Source organism: Microcebus murinus, chromosome 15 (genome assembly GCF_040939455.1).
Source record: "Microcebus murinus isolate Inina chromosome 15, M.murinus_Inina_mat1.0, whole genome shotgun sequence".
In the NCBI taxonomy this organism is placed as follows: Eukaryota; Metazoa; Chordata; class Mammalia; order Primates; family Cheirogaleidae; genus Microcebus; species Microcebus murinus.
The window spans coordinates 25,973,973-25,996,638 of NC_134118.1; the positions used below are offsets into that span (position 1 = coordinate 25,973,973).

A 22,666-nucleotide genomic window follows, 5' to 3' on the forward strand; every position below is an offset into this window, starting at 1 on the left:
GTCCATCTCCACAGTATTCAGCAGGTCATTATGCTCAGAAGTGTTCATTAGTGCCCCAGTGCCTGAAAGATAAACTCTAAAGTCATGAACTTGACATTTCTTAGAATTTGACATTTCTACAGTATGGCTCTAACCTTTGCCTCTGTAATTTTCTTATACAAACCTACTAAACTTTTTGCTTTCCTACTTCTGTGTGCCTATCCTTAACCAATTGTTCAAACTGTTTCCATGTTTGTAATTTCCCGTTTCTTTCTCTCCCATGTCCTAGTCAAATCTTATCCATTCTTCAGAATTTTGTTTTTTCATTAAGCTTCCCCTGGCCATTGCAACCAACTATACTTTTCCCTTCTCTTATTTTATAAAGCACTTATATCATTTTTCTCTTTTGGTCCTTATTTTCTGTATAACTTATACAATGTAATCATATATGGCTTATTAATATTTAGTATTACATTTAAGTTTAATATTTCTAATTTAAACTGTCCTATTTTTAAATTTAAAGTTTAAGCTGTATTGAAGGAGAAATCACATAACAGTTGTATTCTACAGAGCATGTATGTTAGTGCTTTTACCTACAATAAATGCCCAGTAAATTATTTTGTAATGGAGAATGATGATGTCTATGATGTGGTCTTTCATCTTCCTACACAGTAACAGTAATTTTTGATCCTTCAGGGGAGCTCTTGAAAACCCTTCCCAAAAGACAAGTGGGTTTTCTGATAATATAGTCTATCCAGAGATGGCTACAGAATCAAAGAAAGCTGCAGCTCAGAACTTTCCAGAGGATAAAGAACTTCTGATAGTAAAGATAAAAGAGGAAGAGATTATCTGGAGACAAGGCACTTGCATACAGAGAAGTGATCTCCTCAGGCAGGAGCTCTGCCGGCAACTTTTTAGGCAGTTCTGCTACCAAGATTCCCCTGGACCCCAGGAGGCATTGAGCAGGCTCCGGGAGCTCTGTTGTCAGTGGCTGAAGCCAGAGATCCATACCAAGGAGCAGATCGTGGAGCTGCTGGTGCTGGAGCAGTTCCTGAACATCCTGCCAGGGGATCTGCAGGCCTGGGTACATGAACATTACCCAGAGAGTGGAGAGGAGGCAGTGACCATATTGGAAGATTTAGAGAGAGGCACTGATGAAGCAATATGCCAGGTATGTAGGGGATATCTAAGACCTCCATAATGGATGGAGTCCCACAGGGGAAGGAGAGGGCCTGAGACTCAGTATGTAGTGAGACTTGCAGGAGCTGTTGGTTCAGTGTGTATTTATGTCTCCTTTCCTGTCTGGTACCACATTACATCTTATAGTTGATTTAGACTTGATTCTTCCTTCCCTGGTTTTGTATTCCTATAGGACAGGAGGTTCTCTTAGTTGTTAGAAGATGTTTAACTACAACAAGGATTCTCTCATAAGCCTAAATGTACTTTATTTTTCTCAGGTTCCAGCCCATGAACATGGACAAGAAATATTCAGGAAAAAGGTGTCACCACCTGGACCAGCAGTTAGTGTCCAATTCCAGCCAGTAGAGACCAAGGCCCATTATGGTTCTTCAGAACCTCAACTCCTACTGGACTGTGGTAAGTGGCAGAATGCTATGTGGTGCATGTCACTGAAGAAGCAGGAGAGTGAATCTGTCTCTTCAAACTAGTATTGGTAACTGTGGGTGGTCCTTTCCTTCATTATCCAATGAAAAGTAGAGAATGTATTTTTCCCTGTGAGTTTTTGACCAATTTGGGGGGAAAGATAATTTTGTTTCTTAACCAGAATATTTACAAACACAGGATATTTTTATGATGTGACAAAATTAAGGGAAATTAAAATGAATGAGTTGGCTGGGCGTAGTGGCTCACACCTGTAATCCTAGCACTCTAGGAGGCCGAGGCGGGTGGATTGCTCAAGGTCAGGAGTTCAAACCAGCCTGAGAGAAACCTCGTCTCTACTAAAAATAGAAAAAAATTAATTGACCAACTAAAAATATATATACAAAAAGTTAGCCGGGCATGGTGGGCATGCCTGTAGTCCCAGCTACTTGGGAGGCTGAGGCAGTAGGATTGCTTGAGCCCAGGAGATTGAGGTTGCTGTGAGCTAGGCTGATGCCATGGTACTCAATCTAGCCTGGGCAACAAAGTGAAACTCTCTCAAAAAAAATGAATGAGTTGAGAAAATGTCAAAGAAAGAGAAAAGAAGCAAAAAGGAAGAAACACATGGATAGAAACAAAAACAAAACATTATAGAGAAGTACCTATAATGATAGAGAAAGAGACAGATACAAATAGAATATAATTTGTAGGTACATAGACTATGATCCATATGTTTGCCTTTTGTATTATACTCTTGATCTGATAAAGGTCTTTTATATTTTTATGTAAAATTAGCCATACTTCTAGAGACAACCTCCATAGAATACTCATCTCAGTTCTAAAATTCATCTATTTAAAAGGTTCGTAGATGCAATATCACTTTAGGTATGAATGGTCCTAATAATAAGCCCAAGAATAAGTTACTGTTAATTTTTTATAAATTACCACATATTCCACCTTCACATTTATTCTGGAAATATCTCCATCTACCCTATATAAAATTGTAAATTTCCCCTACCCCAAGACCAATACTCCCTAACCCAGTTTCCTACCCTAGCGTATTCTAGACAAAGGAAATCCTGTAACAAAGAGGGGCTGCTTGGCTTCAGCACAGTATAGAGTCATGAGCTAGAAGGCAGGATTTGTGCAGACCAGATCATAAATGGGTCCTAGAAACCAGGCTGGGGAGTTGAGACTTGTGGAAGAAAAGAGATTAAAGGTTTCTGAGTAGGGTGTAAAAGGATGACAATGTTTAATGACAATTTGTCTAGTAAGGATATTTAAGATAATTAGGAAGAAGAAAAGCACACATGTATAACAGCAAGGAGGCAGTTATAGTCATCTGGACAGGAAGTAGTGAGGTTCCCGACTTATGGTGATGATAGCAGAAATGTAAAGGAGGGTATGTGGAGCAGAAAATGATGACAGAACTTAGAAGACTGATTAACCATCAAATATGAAGAAAAAATGGATAATGGATGAAGGATGGAGGTTTTCTCACACAAACCTCAGAGTTATTTATAGCTTTACTTTTCTCTCCTGTGTCCTCATCTGCTTTTCTTTGAGGTGGTTCCTTTATTTTTCCCTGTAAGCCTAATACTAGAAATGTATTATAGGCCTGAAGTTCCCAAGATCCCCGTTGGTCACATTATATAGTTATTTCTCTTTACTTTGTCTCCCCCTTCCCAATTCTTGCTGCTGCCGATCCTTCTCCCAATCTTTTCTATTATATATATATATATATATATATATATATATATATATATATATATATATCTTCAGATATCTGTTTCCTCTCTCTGCCAACCACTGCATGCATTACATACTTTTACCAATGTTTCTTTTGTTTGTGTCCTTATCCCTCACTCCTCTATGAAAAACCACATATTTTATTTATTTATTCATTCATTCATTCTGAGTCAGAGTCTCACTCTGTTGCCTGGGCTAGAGTGCCGTGCTGTCAGCCTTAGTTATTTATTTATTTTTTTTTTCATTTATTTTTAAAAAGGAGACGAGGTCTCACTATGTTGCCCAGGCTGGAGTGCAGAGTGGCTATTCCCAGGCGCGATCCCAGTACTGATCAGCACAGAAGTTTTGACCTGCTCCATTTCCGACCTGAGCTGGTTTGCCCCTCCTTAGGCAACCTGATGGTCCCCTGCTCCTGGGAGGTCACCATAGTGATGCTGAACTTACTGCAGACACCCAGTCGGCATAGCACACTATAGCCCAGAACTCCTGGACTCAAGTGATCCTCCTGCTTCAGCCTCCCTGAGTAGCTGAGACTACAGTCGCGTGCCACCACCTCCAGCAATTTTTTATTTTTTTGAGACAGAGTCTTATTCTGTTGCCCAGGCTAGAGTGCCGTGGCATTAACCTAGCTCACAGCAGCCTCCAACTCTTGAGCTCACGCAATCCTCCTGCCTCAGCTTCCTGAGTAGTGGGACTACAGGTGCACACATTACCACTCTTGGCTAATTTTTCCCACTTTTAGTAGAGACCGGGTCTCACTCTTGCTCAGACTGGTCTCAAACTCCTGAGCTCAAGCAATCCTCCCACCTTGGCCTCCCAGAGTGCTAGGATTACAGGCATGAGCCACCGCACGCTGCCAAAAAAAGCCACATATTTAAAGTGGCCAAATCAAGTATCAATATGTAACTATCTTGAGCATGCCCCCAAGTTTCTTTTCTCCCAGCAGATGATATTTACTTCTTTTTTTCATTATTTTAGATGATGAGAGTGAAAACAATGGATCCATGCCAAAGCTGGACATTTATGAAAAAACAGAATCTCAGAGAATTATATCAGGAAGAATCTCAGGATACGTGTCCGAAGGATCTGATGAGCCTCAAGACATTTGTAAGTCTGCAGTCAGGGTAAAGAAGCAATGGGAAAAAGAACCAGGGGACTTTCAGAGACCATCATCAGCTCAAGATGGAGGTTTTGGTAAAATCCTCACCCACAAAAATACATTCACAAGTGAAATGATAAGCCATGATGGATGTGAGAGGAGCTTAAATCTGAGCTCAAATGAATTCACACATCAGAAATCTTGTAAACATGGTACCTATGAACAGAGCTTCAAATGGAATTCTGATTTTATTAACCATCAAAGAATTTATGCTAGAGAAAAAATTCACCAATATGGAAAATCTTTCAAGAGCCCAGTACTTATTAAAAATGCAGCGATTTTCAGTGCAGAGAAAACTCATCAGTGTAATGAGTGTGGGAAAGCTTTCAGACACAGCTCAAAGCTTGTTAGGCATCAGAGAATCCACACTGGAGAGAGACCCTATGAATGTAATGAGTGTGGGAAAGGCTTTGCAGGAAGCTCAGATCTTATTAGACATCAGCGAATTCACACTGGAGAAAGACCCTTTGGATGCAAAGAATGTGGGAGAGCATTCAGTCTGAACTCACATCTTATCTTGCATCAGAGAATTCACACCAGAGAGAAACCCTATAAATGTAGTGAATGTGAGAAAACCTTCCGTGTGAGCTCACACCTTATTCGGCACCTGAGAATCCACACTGGAGAAAAACCCTATGAATGCAGTGAGTGTGGGAGAGCCTTCAGTCAGAGCTCACACCTTAATCAACATCAGAGAATTCACATGAGAGAAAACCTGTTAATGTAAGGCATTTAAATTCATGGAAAATTTGAAGAAATAGCAAAACATGAAAAAACAATAAAAAATAAATATTGTGTGAAATGAAAGACCGAAAGACCAGTGTCTTTTTTTTTCTCTCTCATTCTCAGGGTGGCTGCTTTATGTATGGTCTTCATTTTTGTGTCTGTGCTTTCTGTGATATTGGGGATGTGCCTCTTCTTTCATTGACTGCTAAGGTCAAACCAAAAGAGCGGCATTTGAGGAAGGCTAACAAATTGGTTAGTCTGTGGCAGTGAGGTGTAGAGAAACAGGGACTGTCTGGGGAAATAACCATGATTACAGCATGAGAAGAAGAGGAAGATTCAGGTAAAAAGACTGAACCCTACATAATTCTTATTAGTTTTCCACAAGAGGAGGTAGACTAAACCCAGGAGTGAAATAGTTTGCACAACACAATGCACTGTAGAACCATGTTTTCAGAACATTCCTTTAAAAACTGAAGACCACAAAACTAAATTAAATGGTCATGTTAAGTTAAAGAGTCATGTCAAACAAGAGGGCATATGTAATGGTACCATTCCAATATGAGGCCAAAATCTATGTCCAGAGGTCATGCCAGGAAGTAAGTGACCAGAAGAGCATTCAAGGCAAGAGGACAGAATCCAGAGATTGAGGTAAGACAGGAAGAGAATAGAAGTGCATAAGGCAAAAGTTGGGTTAGGGGTGAGGAAATCTGTTCAAATTGAACTAAACCTCAGAAGTTGAAGGATAGACACAGTAGTATAACCAGGCTTTTACTGGTTTGGGGCACCTTTCTGGAGTGGGTTGCTAGAGTCTATAGTTTGGAGAGCTCTCCTGACAGACCTGACAGGATTCTCTGGCAGGCGGTTGTGGAAAAGGGCTGAGGGAGTTCATACTGAAAATAATGGTCCTGAAACTTCATTTTCTTGCTGCTAGCTGCTCTCCTCTCCAGAAAAGAAGTAGAGAGTGATAGTATATGAAAGAGTGTAGAAAAGGATGGTATCTGCAACAAGTAGGAGCTCCGCCAATGTTTTCAGGATATAAAGGTAAATTCTGCTTTTACCTATTTGATGAGGCATGTTTTTTTGTGTGTTTTATTTTGTTTGCTAATATGAGAATTAAAAGAAATTATATAAGGCTTAAATAGTCCATAGTATGTAATGTTTTTACATTATAAAATGTAAACAGGACCTTGGTATTAGTATGATAATATAATGTGAAGTGTACGAAATCTTCCACTAATAGGCTTGCTTGCTTTTTTTGTTATTATTTTTTTGAGTCAGAGTCTTGCTCTGTTGCCCTGTCTAGAGTACTGTGGCATCATCATAGCTCAGTGCAACCCCAAACTCAAGCTCAAGCAGTCCTCCTGCCTCAGCCTCCCAAGTAGCAGGTACTACAGGTGCTTGCCGCTACACCTAGCTCATTTTTCACAGAGACAGGTGTCATTTTTGCTGAGACTGCTCTGGAACTCCTGATCTCAAGCGACCCCCTTCAGCCTTCCAGAGTGCTAGGATTAGAAGCGTGAGTTACTGCTCCTGGACACCACTAAGAAGAAGCTTTATAAGAAATATCTTAGTGTTTATTTTCTATGACCTGGAACTAAAAATGTCTTGACAGGACCTAAGCACAATATTTGATTTGTTTTTAAAGATAATATCGAGCCCATAGATTTTTATAGGCACTATACTAATACGTCCTATCTCATGATTCTATAAGTTCTATTATTTTCCTCATTTTATAGATGAGAAAACTGAACTATTACGAAGTTAAGAATCTTGCTCAAGACCATATAGTAGCAAGTGGTAAAACCAGGATTTATTTATTTTGAGACAGAGTCTCACTTCGTTGCCCAGGCTAGAGTGAATGCCGTAGCATCAGCCTAGCTCACAGCAACCTCAATCTCCTCGGCTCAAGCGATCCTACTCCCTCAGCCTCCCGAGTAGCTGGGACTATAGGCATGTGCCACCATGCCCGGCTAATTTTTTGTATATATTTTTTAGTTGGTCAATTTCTATTTTTAGTAGAGATGGGGTCTTGCTCAGGCTGGTTGCGAACTCCTGACCTCTAGCAATCCCCAGGCCTAGGCCTCCCAGAGTGCTAGGATTACAGGTGTGAGCCACCACGCCCGGCCTTAAAACCAGGATTTAAATGCCCATTTTATTGCAGGGCCCTAGTCCTTAACCCTTAACCTTAATTATGTCACTCACAGTATCAACATGAGATATAACATCAGAAAACACAGTACTTGTACACCACAACTTTAAAGTTAGGAAAGGGTGAGGCATAGCACCCTTTTAGAAGGCTAAGTGGTCAACATTTCAGAATCAGGGTGGGGGCTTTGACTGGCTAGACCTGGAGTCAACTTTGCTCTCCAACTACGCAGTGGACCACCATTTCCTAGAGGGGCGGGAGCCAAGGTAAGCCCATGGTTGGCTAGGGTTGTGTGGCTTATATGAGCAACAACCCTGCCGCATTGGGCCTGGGTCATAGCCCAGGGGTATGTGCATACTTCCCGCCTCTACCTTCTCTCTGGGTTCATACCGAAGGTTAGGAACAGGATTGTGGGTATGAAGGTGGCAGTTACTAGAGAAGGCTGCAACTGAGAACCACCAAATCCATTCCTCCTCCACACCACACACAACACCGAGACAGACCCCGGAAGGGCATGGAGAGAAGACTCTCTTGCTTGCCTCTCCTCTCCCCTCCAGGAATGACAGCATGAAGCTGTCAAAGCTGTCGCCAGGAGAGGCATTAGCAACGGAGCCCTGTGGGAGGGATGGGATATATAATCACACACACACTTAGATTTATGTTGTCAGTGAACCTCTGGACATGATTTGATTATTTTCAAAAGATAATTAGAAGTGTTATCTGTAGATTTATTTGTAGTGAGAAACACCAGGATGATTGCTCTGGTGTTTTAATTTCATTCTATTTGCAATCAAGCTTCACTTTGTTTCCATTGTCAACCTTGGGGGGAAAAAGTCATTAGAGAAATTATCTCCAAATATCATGCGTTCAATTTGCTCGTGAATAGGAAATGAGGATTACAACCCAGAAAGCACAGAATGGCAAGCCACCAGTGCATTAGGTGAGGGAAGGGTAAAGGGAAGCTTTTATTAGCAAAAAGGGAGCAGTTCACCTAAGCTGCTTGGAAACAGAATTCATTGGTTCCAGATGCTGAAAGCCAGAGTTGTCAGTTCATTGCTGGAGATGCCATGATTGGGCAAGTATTCTTTCCATAGGATCTTATCTGAATTACTGCAGTCCTAAAGAATTTCTAGAGATAAAGTTTGTCAAAGCAGGAGATGCCTGATGGAAATGAGTTTCTTGAAACTCCTTGAAAACCATTCTTATCTCAGACATTCTTATCTCAGAGGCTCAAGCATGAGCCTCCTCTCCTTCTGGCCTTTCCATCCATATTTTGTCTGGATCTGACAAAAGTGATTTCATTCTGGTATCTGCAATTTTCACACCCTATTATAAATTTTATGTCTGTCTTACCTAGTTTGTGCTTTCTGGCACACATGATAAAATTCACCAGAGTTGTCAGTTTTCCTTTTGAATTAGTGGTTCATTCAATGAGTTTCAAGATGACTAGACTTCTTTAACCTAAAAAAAGTTAACAAACTTTTCATTTCTCTAAATTAATAATGATTTATTTTGGCATAGGAATGACCCAAAAGAAACATGCCCAAGGGCAGTCTCCTTAAAGCAGAGACTGCCATATACCCTAACCTGTAAAATAAGACATTACTTGAACTGTCAACAGCCCATAATGGCTACACCCTTAGCTATTATATTTCAAAGGCAACATTGCACATTCAGGGCAGTATTTAAATTCCACTGGATACAGTTTAACCACTTCGGTAGGAGCGTGTCAACCATAATCGATAGCCACAGATGAACGCACACAGCGACTTTAGCTGACAGCTGTGATATGAAGGCACACAGCCAAGCGTCTTTAGCCAATAGTCATGATATGACTTTTCTAATTTTTCATTTATCAAAATAAAATTGTGAACATTTAAAAATAACGTAATGAAAACATGTATGTTACCTATTCTGATTTACATTACAAGTAAAGCTGCCTGTAAAGTAAAACAAGCTTTCAGTACTTTAAAGCTTTCCTCATCACACAGGAGCAAAAACGGATTCGTCATCAATGCACAGCACAAACTATCGTGGGAACTATGGGTGCCAGCTGTGGGCAAGGTTTCGCCCGGTGAGTGCGGTCCTGAAGTGGTTAAAAAGCTATGTAACACTTTCATTTTTAGATATCAATATATACAATATACCTAGAAATTATGTCAGATTAACTTGAGCGCTGGTGTTCTCTGGTTGTGTGGCACTAAATTGGTCGTGTTGTAGGGATTCCAGGACTGGTGGGGATCACACATATGTGGGCACATCCTGCCCCTGGGCTGTGTGGACTTTGGCAGTTCCCTTAAGCTTTTTGGATGTTTTCAGTATAAAGGAAGATAAAAATCTCCCATTCCCCACTCTTTATACAAAAGGAAAAGTCAAGCCTGGAGGCCTGCAATACTCTCCTCCAAATGAACAGCTGTTACCAACATTATACTGATAAGGAAAGCCTCCATCTATTACTTGATGCATCAGGCACCTGAGAACCCCATCCCTCATGAAAGACACGCATCAGCATAACACTATTACCTGGCCCAGCAACTAACCTATTACCTGGCTCATCAGCATAACACTGACCCTATTTATTACCTGAACACATCAACATAATACTAACCTATTACCTGGTTGGCATTAACAACCTGATACCCCACCCCTTTGACTACCCCAACTTAATAAAAGTGGGAAAAAATTGGGTAGACGGGGCTCAGAATTTGGTGGCGAGACCCCTCTGAGCCCGCTGGAGAATAAACTTTGATTCTCCGACTCTCTGTGTGCCGCTTGGTTTGTCCTCGGGACATACATCAGCCAGATCGCCATGGAAAGGTAACTACAAGGACCCCCACCAATCATTCATAAAGAAATTCCTTGCTGGCCTCCCATAAGTATGGACATACAAACCGTAACTTTAGGTCTGCAGGCTAAGTCTAGCTCCTAAAGTCTGTTAAATTCTACACTAATAATGAATTACAACGTTTATCTTCCTAGGTGCAGAACAGAGACAAGATGAAACATTCTTCCATCTATCCAGGGACATTTACCATCTATCTATATAATTGATGCTTTTTACACTCTTTTTTTCTTCTAACAATCACCTTATCTTACCTAAAATGTAAGTTTTCCTGGCCTCACAATAATGCAACCATTTTGCCTCACTTCCTACTCCCCTGCTCCTTTTTCTTTGGTACATTCTACCCTCCTTAAATACTAAAGTTCCCAAATTCTCCTTTGGAAAAAACAGTCACAGATGCTTCTGTGGTTCTTGTCAGCACATCAACTGTGAACTAAAATAAAATCTTAAAGTTCTTCACCACTGGCTGACTGAAGGGACCCCCTCCTGGCCAAGGGGGATATTCTAAAATTAAACTGCCTGTCTGGAGGAGGGAGATGAGACATGCCTCATCGTGCCCTCCTCCCTACTTGGAGATATCCTTTGTAACTCATTTACAGGTCCAAGGCTATTCAAGACAAACCTGTAGGTCCTCAATTTACACAACAAATATACGTCTGGTGGCTTGTCTCTGATTAATAGACTTCCTTATCTTAAAACATTCCAACCCTTTAGACAAAAGCTTCATATCTTTAACCAATTACAAGTCAAAGCGTCTTTAAACCCACCTATAACCTGTAAGACTCCTCACCTTTTTTGGCCAAACAAATGTATGCCTTCCATGTATTGATTTATGACTTTACTTTTAATTCCTGTCTCCCCAACATGTATAAAACCAAACTGTAACCTAGCCACAGGGAGTCCACTTGCTCAAGGCTTCTTGGGTGTGGCTCCGGGCCATGGTCCTCAAATTTGGCTCAGAATAAACTTCTTAAAATTATTTTACAGAGCTTGGCTTCTTTTCCATTGACACAACTTTGACTTAATAATGAACCTCCACTGAAATCTTTGCCTCACATATTTTTGGTTTTCACCAGGTTTTAAGTAAAGCAGTGCGCTACAGCGCTTATCAGTTTGCCTTAATCCTTTCCTTTCCTTAATCGTTTAGGATCAATCAAGACCCTGCGACTGCACTGCAGGGAACACGGAAGCCATATTCTGCTTCAGCGATGTGTCTGCCTGGTAAACGGATTCAGGTTGATGAAGGATGGGGACGGAGGGGATAATGATGCTGACCAGGGATGATGGCAGGGAGGGACAGGTGATTCAGGCTCCGTGGACAGGAATGGAGAAGTCTGGGGAAGTCCCCGCCCACAGCTTCGTTCCTGGAGGATGGACTAAATGCTGCAGAGCCGGCGCTCGACCTTCTTTTTAGGATGAGACAAATCGTGAATCAAAACCCTGTGGCGACCCGATTTGCAGACTCCGCTGTAGGTGCGGCGCGCCCGGGAACCCTAAACGGCGCGCACTTTTCTGAAGCCGCCGGAAGCGGAGGTCGCGGCAGGACCTGGCCGAGTCCGCGGACCCACTTCCGTCGGCGGCCCGGAGGGAGAGTCGGCGCCAGGCGGCGCCCTCCAGCGGGAGCAGGTAAGACGGGCGGGGAGATGGCCGGGGTCGCAGCCCAAGTTCCCCACATCGGCTGGACGCAGGTGGGAGGAGCCCCCTTCTTGCTTAGCCCTGCTCTTGAAGCACCGTCTAAGGCACCTCAGGGCCGGGACTGGATGGTGTCGGCCCGGCACCGCTGCATTTCCGTTGCGTCACAGATGCTGACCGGGTGGGTCTGTGTGGACCACCCGTTTCTCCAACGTGGCCTCTGACTCTCGGAAGCCTTTTGTGCTGTCACGTCCTCGTGGTTTAAGAGACACATACAGCCAAACCTTCCCAGTCCGGGCTTATTATGACTGTCTACTGATGGTCTGCCAGTTTGGTTTTGCATTTCAGGGTAAATGTAAAAGGTGTTTGGTTAGTTAACTGTCTATTTTGCCTTATTCTTTCACAGATCTTAATTAGTGGAAGGAAAACTTTAGAGGCAGCCACATAGATTTTTGAGGGGGAAGTTCTTGACACAAATATAACTATTTGCATTTTTTGTCTCCTAGGGCAAGAATTTCCTGGAATAGTAAAGTCATATTGATAAAGACAGTGGAATAGTACTGTCACATTAGCGAAGACAGCTGAATAGTAAAATTATGTTACTGTAGGCAGTAGGTCCTTTATCTTGAAGGATTCCTGAAACAGCCTTTCTCCAAACCTGCCCTAGAAGCCCGTAAATTAACCCTTAGAGCCTGAGAAATGAAGGTGTTTTTGAAAGATGCTGTGGGTAACCAGATGCTAGACACTAGAGGCCTTCTTGTGTGGTCCTAAGTTTTGTGCCTCAAAACTGGAGAAGTATTTCCTGAGCGCAAGTCATGGTCTCCTAGCCACTGCCTAGATGACCAGGTCACAGCAATAGCTGCAGCTGAGGTCTTACAAAGTGCTAGGCACTGGGTCTGGTGCTTTCCATGACACTGAGTATAATGCTTTTTGTAGTTTTTCCAAAACAATGCTATGTAATAAGGTTTGTGGTTTAGTTAATCACAGTGTACTAATATTATTTTCCTAGTTTTGTAACTGTGTTATGGTTATGTAAGATGTTAACCTTATACGAAGCTGGGTAAAGGATATAAGGACTGTTCTGTAACTTTTTGGAAATTTTCCATAAATTTAAAATTATTTCAAAATAAAAAGTTATAAAACAAAACTATGTTTTTACAGAAGAGGAAATAGAAAGAGATATTAAGCCACTACACATCAGATCATGTGACAGGATTCAATCCTGGGTCTTTTGGAATCCATAGCCCATGCTCTTAACCACTGCCCACACCATGCTAATCCTGGGTAATAGAAAGGCCCTGCTTAAGTCATTTATTACCTGGAAAACTGAAACCATCTATACCCACAGAGCCTACTACCTACATTAATGTAATTTTACTATTCAGCTGTCTTCACTAGTGTGATACTACTATTCCACTGTCTTTATCAATATGACTTTGCTATCCCAGGAAATTCTTGCCTATGAGACAAAAATTTCAAATAGTTATATTGCGTCAAGAACTTCCCCCTCAGAAAATCTATATAAGTGAACATCAAATTCTTCAACTCTCAATGATTAGCATCCAGACTTTTTGAAACCCTTACCTCAAAACCTTCATCTTAATCAATGTGTCCATCAATCTTAAACTATCATATCATCATCCTTGCCCAGTCCTAATCCTGCTTTGAAAGATCTTCTTAAACCCTCAAACCTCATAAATATCCTGATTTTGCCTTCCTCCCTCACAGATGCTACTGGGACTCTGTCAAGGTAACACTCTTTATCACCCATAAGAGTAAACTCAGTTTTGCCTTATCAATAGACTGTTTTGTTGTTATTTTGGGGAAGCAAATATCCAACAGTATTCTCAGTATTGTCAAAAATGCTATCTCTTTCTTGACAAACATTCGTCCTACTTGGCAAAAGGTTAAACTACCTTAAACTTATTTTTTAACTGTAGTTTCTGTAACCTTAGGACTGTGCCTTAACATAACACTTACAGCAGCAATCCTCTCAGCCCGCTGGAGTTGGAATGGCCACTGTGTCCTTTCCATGGGCTCCTGAAGAGACAAAATGGCTCTTTCAAGTAAACAACAAAAAAAAGCCTGTCAGAGCCCAGGGATCCAGCCCTAAAAGGAACAGCCCTACCAGCCATAACCAGGAGTTAATCTGCTAGCACTTCAGACAGTTTTGCTACAAGGAGACTCCTGGGCCCCGGGAGGCCTTGAGCCAGTTCTGGGTGCTCTGCTGTCAGTGGTTAAGGCCTGAGATGCACACCAAAGAGCAGATGTTAGACTTCCTGGTGCTCGAACAGTTCCTGACCATTCTGCCTGAGGAGCTCCAGGCCTGGGTGCAGGAGCATCATCCAAAGAGTAGAGAGGAGACAGTGGCCTTGCTGGAGGATCTGGAGAGGGAGCTGGATGAACCAGACCAGCAGGTAAGGAAAGGTTCCTATGCATTATGGTGGAGCATCTGGTAAAGGGTGTGCAGGCTGGTCCTTTGTGGGCTCTTTGGGGATTATGTGCACTGTTGGCCCTTCAGATGCTCAAATGAACTTGCTTGTCCTCAGGTTTCAGCCCAGAGCTATGTGCAGGAAATGCGTTCTGATATATCAGTACCTCTGAATCCGGCCAAGGAAGCAACATATCTCCAGCCTCAACCCACAGAAACTCTGCTTAAGAGTGAATCTGAGGATGTGCAGCAGCAAGAAGATCATGGTTAGTATTGACAGTTGGGTCATATGGCTCCCTTGGAGACCTTAGAATAATTCATCGTGTGGTAAATATGCATTTACTTATACACTAGGCACTGTGAAAGGCACTAGGAATAATGAACAAAGCAGACATGATCCTTGCTTTTATGGAGACATTCTGATGACAGAGGCACTAAACAAATGAACACACAAATATATAGTGACAGGTTATGCATGGGGAGAGAGGGTAGTTAGAGAAGGCCTTTTTGAGGAAGTAACATTCATGCTGAATCCTAAAAGTGGAGTAGGAATTAGCTAAGTGAATAGTAGAGGGAAAAGCATTCCAGGACAAAAGAGCACATGAAAAAAGTGTAGTAGAAGGCCGGGCGTGGTGGCTCACGCTTGTAATCCTAGCACTTTGGGAGGCCGAGGCGGGCGGATTGCTCAAGGTCAGGAGTTCAAAACCAGCCTGAGCGAGACCCCGTCTCTACCAAAAATAGAAAGAAATTAATTGACCAACTAAAAATATATATACAAAAAATTAGCCGGGCATGGTGGCGCATGCCTGTAGTCCCAGCTACTCGGGAGGCTGAGGCAGTAGGATCGCTGAGCCCCGGAGATTGAGGTTGCTGTGAGCCAGGCTGACGCCACGGCACTCACTGTAGCCTGGGCAACAAAGTGAGACTGTGTCTCAAAAAAAAAAAAAGAAAAGAAAAAAAAAAAAAAGAAAAGAAAAAAAAAAAAAGAAAAGAAAAAAGTGTATTAGAAAAGAAATTGTGGGTTTGAGGAACTTAAAGAAGGCTAGTGTGATGGAGCATGGAGAGACAGGCACAGCCACAGAAAGGAAACAGTCAAGAGCCAGGAGATGAGGGTTTTGTGGTTCCTTTTAAGAGGATAGTAAATCTTTACTTTTCACTGTAAGACTTAGCTCCGAGTTCCATGAGGGATCCTGCCTTAAAGGAGTTGAGTACCAATAAAAAGACAGGCGTTGATTTGACACAGTGAATGATTGTATGCCAAATCAGAGCTCACAGTTCTGAGAAGGGAGAAATCTGTCTCTTCAGGCCCTGGTGGTGGTCGTGGAAGAATGACTGGGTTTTTAACTGGGTTGTAAAGAATGGGTAGCATTTCACAGAGCAGAGTGTATCAGGAAGGCTGTTCCTCATACTCACCCCTCTTCTCTCCATCCTATTCTCTTCTTCAACCATATTAAGACTTCTAGTCATTCATCCCATTTATTTCCTCCCAATGCCTCCCCCCTGGTCCCATCAGATCCATGGTACATTTCAGTTTTTTGCTAATTTTTTTTTTCTTTTTCAAATGTTTTCTTCCAATGAATTAACCATTACATTTCCAAGGTCTGAAATGGCCAACAGACCATAGAAAGATAATTCTTTAGGCTCTTGTTTGAAACCAACAGCTTCAGCAAACTACTGGCCTTGATTCAGGACCAATTTGCTAATGTTTTATAAGTTTAACTTTTTCCCTCCTAGCCCACCCTGCTGCCACACACCCACACAACCCCACCCTGCTGAACTCGTCTTATGAAATACAACCTGTGTTTCATTTGTGGTATTGGGTTGTTGGGTAAAAAAAAAAAAAAAAAGAAATATAAATATATTTTTGTTAACAATATTTAAAAAAAAAAGAAGAAATACAACCTGTGACCAAACCTTCTCTACTTTTCCACCAAACCAATTCATTATCTGTTCTTTAAGACTCAACTCACCTGTCACCTTCTTGATACTCACGTGTTTGAGTTACATGATGTACCTTGTGCATATACTTCTATCACAGTGTTTAGCATGCTATATTACCACTTCACTTAGCTTTGTGTGTCTCTTGCATCTGTTATGTAGGAAATGCTCAATAAAGGTAAATGATGAAGTCTAAGCAAAGGAATACTGTGGAAAAGTACAAGTCATGATAGAAGGACATGGGTAGATTAGTTTGGCTGAGATTGAGTAGCTGATAGAAGAATAATGCTAACAAGGTGCTCTGGAACAAAATTGTAGAGAGCCTAAGAAAGTTTTTATTTTTCTTTTCTCCTTTTCTTAGAATGCGGGGTGGTTTGAGCAGGACTCAACACGTGCCTTATAAGCAGGACTTAAGCTGGATTGGGAGGGAGGGGAAAAAGAACCACTTTGAAGACTACCACTATAGTTCCAGCTCAACATTATGAGGGCCAAAAGTAGGGAAGTTTTCAGATGATTATGGAGAGGAAGAGAGAGATGTAAGAGAGCTAGATATTTTAGAGTAGCTCTTTTTGTTTCCTTTCCTGGCTTGAACAAGGAATCCAGGGTTAGAATCTTCCTATGCCTGATGGGTGGAAATGATGCCCATTTTTACCAAGGGCAAATGAACATCATTATTAGAAATAGTGTCATCTAAAAAATATGAACTTTACTTCATCATGGTCTTCCTTATTATACCTAGGTAGGACTTTTAAATACCATAAGATACATCTTACCTATAGAGGTATGTTTGGTCATCCTAATACCATTTGAAAATTCATGTTTTCCAATTTTTTTAGTAACAGCATTATCAAGAAATAAGGTGTTCCACATGCTAGAGTTTCCTTAAATAACTGAAGCTTTGCTATTTGTTTGTCAAAACTTCATTATTTGCATTAGCCAATTAATGGACATCTTACTGAGATGTATAACATATTCTTGGAGTAAACTGAACACAATTTATCCTTTTCATAAAGACTTAAGGTAATCATTATGAACATTAGTATTCACTCTGGCCTGCAAGATCACTGCTACCCTTGAAGGCTTTACATAGGTAGGGCTATCAGCTTTATCCTAAAATGGTACCAGACTGCCATTAGTAGATGGCAGAGGTGGGATTTAAATAGTCTTGTCTCTAGAGCCTGTATTCTTAACTCCATAGTACTGGTGGAGTATAAAAATGTTATAAAACCATTTTGTTGATATATTTAAACTGTTTACTTCTAGTATATATGTTTAATTTTATTTCCTGTATATTCCAGTGGCTTTTGAATGCTATACATTTTATTTAAGATGATGTGATCATAATCAAGTGAAATTGAGTCAAAAGCAGAAACTTACCATAGATATGGAAGCCCAATAAAAATTACCTGGCCAAATCAATGGAAAGGTTCCTGAATATAGAGAAACCTGAGAACATAAAGGATGGATGAAAAGACATCAGAGAAACACTTCAACTGAGAGAATATATAAATGTGATAAATGTGGGAAAAGATTCACTCAAAACTCAAGCCTCATTAGACATAAAAGAATCCATACCAGAGAGATACCCTATTCATGTAATATATGTAGCAAAACCTTCATTCAGGGCTCACAACTTACTGACCATCAGACAATACACAGCCGAGTAAAACCCTATCAGTGTGATGAGTGTGAAAAAGCCTATTATTCCAGTCCACACCTTATTCAGCATCAAAGGACCCACACAGGAGAGAAACCTTTCCATTGTATTGAGTGTGGAAAAGCTTTTCATTACAGTTCAGGTATTATTCAACACCAGCAGACCCACACTGGAGATAAACTATGCCAGCGCAATGACTGTGGGAAATCTTTCTCTTTGAGCTCATATTTGATAAAACATCGAAGTGTAGGGGACTGACATATATTTTCCTAGTTTAACAATTAAATTTAGTAATGTATGTGCTCTGCCCAGAGCATTTAAAAGTAATATGTTCCAGACAAGGCCTCTGTTGCCTTGAGGCATAACAAAAACAAGGTGTTGCCTAGAGGCATAACAAAGGACCTGAGTTGAAAGTAAGCAAGAGCTACCCCACCCTACGGCATTGGGGTTCTGGAGGCCACACAATAAACACATTGTTCCTGTGATTGCTGCGTACACCCCATAAGATGGCTGGTTAGTCAATGATGGGTAAGACCTCTCAAGGGAGAGGCGACTTAAGCCATGCACAGCTGCTGGGGTTCAGCCAAAGATCTTAGGGGATCACCCTAAGAAAAGCTGAGGATGAGGAATGCCCCCTTGACTTGCCTTGCCCATCGTTGCTAATCTCGGTCTATGATCTATGCCTAGCGCCTAGAGCAACCACCTGGAAACCTTGAGGCAGGGGATATCTGCTTCCCTAAGGCTACGTATTCTGGAATTTATGGCCATTGCTGCAATGCCTGGGTGGTTACGTACAATGAACTAACTTTAATCTTTTAGAGTATAAAAATAAAACTGACTGGTGTATTATTACTCAAGTCAACCGTTTGTACGTGTGTCTGCATTTTTCTTTGTGTTCTGTGTTTGTGTTTTGTGTTCTGTGTTCATCCTCCGTCCTTTAAACAAGCCACGACATGGAAGAGTTCACACTGGGGAGAAGCCATACCGGTGTAGTGAGTGTGGGAAGAGCTCACTAGTGCTCAAACTAGTGCTCGAGCCTGTTCCATCACCAGAAAATCCACAGTGGAAAGAAACCATATGAATGTGCTGAGTGTGGAAAGGCCTTTAGTCACAGATCAGCTCTTGTTGGACACCGGTGAATCCACAGTGGAGAGAAGCCCCATGAGTGTGATGTCTGTGGGAAAGCTTTCATGTATAGCTCACGTCTTCTGGGACACCGAAGAACCCACTTCTGGAAAGAAGCCCTGCAAATGTGATATGTGTGGAAAATCTTTCCGGCAGACCTCACACCTCATTTTACATCAGCGAATCCACACTGGGAAGAAGCCCTGGTGATGTCAGGAGTGGTGCAGCATTGTTCATCTACATTCATTCCTCTGAAACACCAGAAAAGCACAACTAGAAAAGGATGCCACCCATACAATGATATAGGGAACTCTGCAATCACTATTGCAATTTCAGTAGTCATTTGAAAATATGTATGGAGGTGAGGCTGAAATAGTCAAGCACTTGAAAGCTTAATAAACAAAGTTTTTGATTCTCTGCCACTGGGCACATCATCTGATGAACCAGGGCTTTGCAGGGGCTTATCCCATACTCAAACTTTTCTTCTCTGAACCAAGTGGCTCAGGAAATCTAAAAGTTCTGATACACACACACACACACACACATACACACATACATACTGGAAGTTTTAGGGATTACTGCTATTCTCTTTTCCCTCCCCTTTTCCTCCTCTTGTATTTATTTTCTTTGGAATTAGAGTAATAATCTTGTCTAGGGTGTGAATGTAAAATTAACCTCTGATCTATATGAAAAAAAGGCCTGAATTTTTGGGTAACTTGATAAAATACAGTAGCCTTTCAATTATTTACCCAAAATACTTTGTGAAATACAAAAGCCATTTTGTAATATTGGAATAAATTATGATTTACCCAGGTAGGATGTTTCAGTGGAGGTGGAACAAGATTTATCATGCAAATTCACAGTGACCTTTCACATCTTAAATCAGAGATGGCAGTCTCGGCCCCGCACGGTGGCTCACGCCTATAATCCTAGCACTCTGGGAGGCTGAGGCAGGTGGATCGCTTGAGGTCAGGAGTTCGAAACCAGCCTGAGCAAGAGCAAGACCCCGTTTCTACTATAAATAGAAAGAAATTAATTGGCTAACTAATATATATAGAAAAAATTAGCTGGGCATGGTGGTGCATGCCTGTAGTCCCAGCTATTGAGGAAGCTGAGGCTGATGCCAGGGCACTCACTCTAGCCTGGGCAACAAAGCGAGACTCTGTCTCAAAAAAACAAAAAGAGATGGCAGTCTGGCCTAATGGACTGTTTTGGCCTACACAAAGATTCTTTCCTCACACACAGTATTTCTTTTATATTTAAAATTATTGCCACTATTTAAGAATCTAGAGATTTCACAGAAAATCTCACTTTCCAGATTCTCTTACAAAAATGCATGATGGCCGGGCGCAGTGGCTCACGCCTGTAATCCTAGCACTCTGGGAGGCTGAGGCGGGTGGATTGCTCGAGGTCAGGAGTTCGAAACCAACCTGAGCAAGAGCGAGACCCTTTCTCTACTATAAATAGAAATAATTAATTAGCCAACTAATATATAGAGAAAAAATTAGCCGAGCATGGTGGTGCATGCCTGTAGTCCCAGCTACTCGGGAGGCTGAGGCAGTAGGATCGCTTGAGCCCAGGAGTTTGAGGTTGTTGTGAGGTGGGCTGATGCCATGGCCCTCACTCTAGCCTGGGCAACAAAGTGAGACTCTGTCTCAAAAAAAAAAAAAAAAAATACATGAGATGGCGACACTAAGCACCACATTCCCATATGGCAAGAGTTGGCTAGAGCTGATTATCAGTACTCTCCAGGTGGACATAGTCGCCCATTGCCACACATTTCCTGTTACCTTATATCAGCCCTCATCATTCATCCATTTAACCTGTGTGTGATAGGGGTTTCTTAGGCTTTAGGGGCTCTAGGTCCTACACCATCCAAACAGCTTAACTTTCATTAGTTATATATATTTGCCTTCCAATTGGGATTTTCTATGGAGAAAGGGTTTTCTGCTATCAGGTTTGAAGATTTGGATTAAAAAGTAAATTTAAAAATGTATTCTTTGATCACCAGAAGATAGAGGAAAGAAAGCCACTTTAAAATTTTCTTTGGGTAGAGTTTGCAGGTAATCTATTGGAAGTCAACTATAATAGCCTCTAGCAGAATCCTTAGAGACTCATTCTTTGGATGAAATGAAAAACACACACAAAGGGAGTCAACATTAAATATAACAGTGAGAAAACCTAGGGCCAAAAGCAGGAACTCAATTGAGGAGAGAACCATTGAAATTTGAAGCATTTATTAGTAGGAGCAGGTGTGGGAAAGCAGTAGGATGAGGCCAGAATGGGAGAGGGAGGATAAGTAGAAAGAAAAAGCAACTAAGAATAAAAGAAGGATGGGAATAAACTCTACGAACAGAGGAAAGTGAAATTAGGGGGGAAAGGGGAAAAGTGGTAAAAGGGACAAGGGCACCACAAAAACAAACTGCAAAGAGGAAATGGAAGCAAATTTAATGAAAGCACAGTAGGTGAAAAAGTAGCAACTTTTGAAGAAACATGAGGTGGAGGTTGAAGATCTGTAGAGGTTGGAGCACTTGATGTTCTTTTTATCATTGACTTTTCAGTGACTTCAGAGTAATAGTAATCAACCCTTTATTTATTTCTATGCCACACAGGCCAAATGCCTAATATGAAAAATCAAAACCCAAATCTAAGTTCACTACTATTCCCTGGGGGCCACTATAAGATCCTGTGTGGGTCTCTGAGTGTTCTGACATAGGACACTTTCTTCTACCGCTCTAGGCCACAGTTTGTTGAACCTTGCTCAGCCTGGACTGTACCTTCTCAGCAAAACCAACCAAACAGAAAGACTTTCCTAAGGACCAAAAATATATTCTTGGCTTCTCTCTGAGAGGTATCCAGGATGTTCCTTTGTGGGAAGAAGCTTGTCTATTTCTCCTAAAGTGGGAACAGTATGTTGTGAGATAATAATAAACCCATTATAAATTAAATAAATGAGACATATAAAAGGAAAAGCCCTTTGCAAATTATAACAATAATAGCTATCACTTTTTATGTACCTACTGTGGCTCAGACATTGTATTAATAACAAGGACCTTATATATCTCATGTAAACTTTCCAATCCTGTTAGATAGGTATTACTGATACATGTATTCTCAAACAATGTATAGATGTAAATTGTTCTTATGAAAAATTTATAATAAAATGAAGTTTTTATTCACATGTCTCTAGAATACAATCACAACTATGGAAAACATTTAAAATATTAAAAATTGAAAGAAAATGACAACAAAATATCAATAGTGACATTTAAGAGAGATGAAAATAGAGTGATTTCCCCCCTTTTCTTCCTACTTCTCTATATTCCAAACAGAAAAGTTAGAAAGAATTCATCATACACATTTAAATACTTTTAAAAAATTTAAATGCTACAAAAACTATGAGTCTTTCTAGAAATGATTCTTTGATAACTTTTGCAATTATGTTCTTTCAGGATTAGATTTTTCTACTTGAATGAATTTGAAACTAATGGTTTTATCCTCCATAAAATTGCCAATATTATTGAGATTTTCACAAATTTTAGTAGTATACTTTCCTCTTCATCTGCTATTATTTATAATTTTTAATTTTTTCTCTCTCAATTGGATTTACCATAGGTTTGTTGCTTTTATGGGCTTGTTTGCAAAGATTTCATTCTTGGATTTATGTATTAATGCCACTATTT

At 40.9% G+C, this 22,666-nt stretch overlaps 2 protein-coding genes and 1 non-coding gene across 3 annotated transcripts; 2 read left to right on the forward strand and 1 right to left on the reverse strand.

Annotated features, from left to right (window-relative positions):
* The first annotated feature begins 679 nt into the window (after nt 1-679).
* On the forward strand, nt 680-5,301 carry ZNF165 (zinc finger protein 165). The gene is made up of 3 exons (XM_012742014.3): nt 680-1,150; nt 1,437-1,575; nt 4,306-5,301. The coding sequence occupies exons 1-3, from the start codon at nt 740-742 to the stop codon at nt 5,211-5,213; spliced, it is 1,458 nt and encodes a 485-aa protein (XP_012597468.1). The 5' UTR covers nt 680-739; the 3' UTR covers nt 5,214-5,301.
* A 6,026-nt stretch (nt 5,302-11,327) lies between these two features.
* LOC142861026 (zinc finger and SCAN domain-containing protein 16-like) lies at nt 11,328-22,162 on the forward strand. Its single transcript, XM_076010541.1, has 3 exons — nt 11,328-14,249; nt 14,382-14,529; nt 18,805-22,162. The coding sequence occupies exons 1-3, from the start codon at nt 14,082-14,084 to the stop codon at nt 18,849-18,851; spliced, it is 363 nt and encodes a 120-aa protein (XP_075866656.1). The 5' UTR covers nt 11,328-14,081; the 3' UTR covers nt 18,852-22,162.
* LOC142876811 (small nucleolar RNA SNORA2/SNORA34 family) lies at nt 15,823-15,958 on the reverse strand. Its single transcript, XR_012923628.1, has one exon. It is a non-coding gene; the product is annotated as a small nucleolar RNA SNORA2/SNORA34 family (small nucleolar RNA).
* Nucleotides 22,163-22,666: the final 504 nt, after the last annotated feature.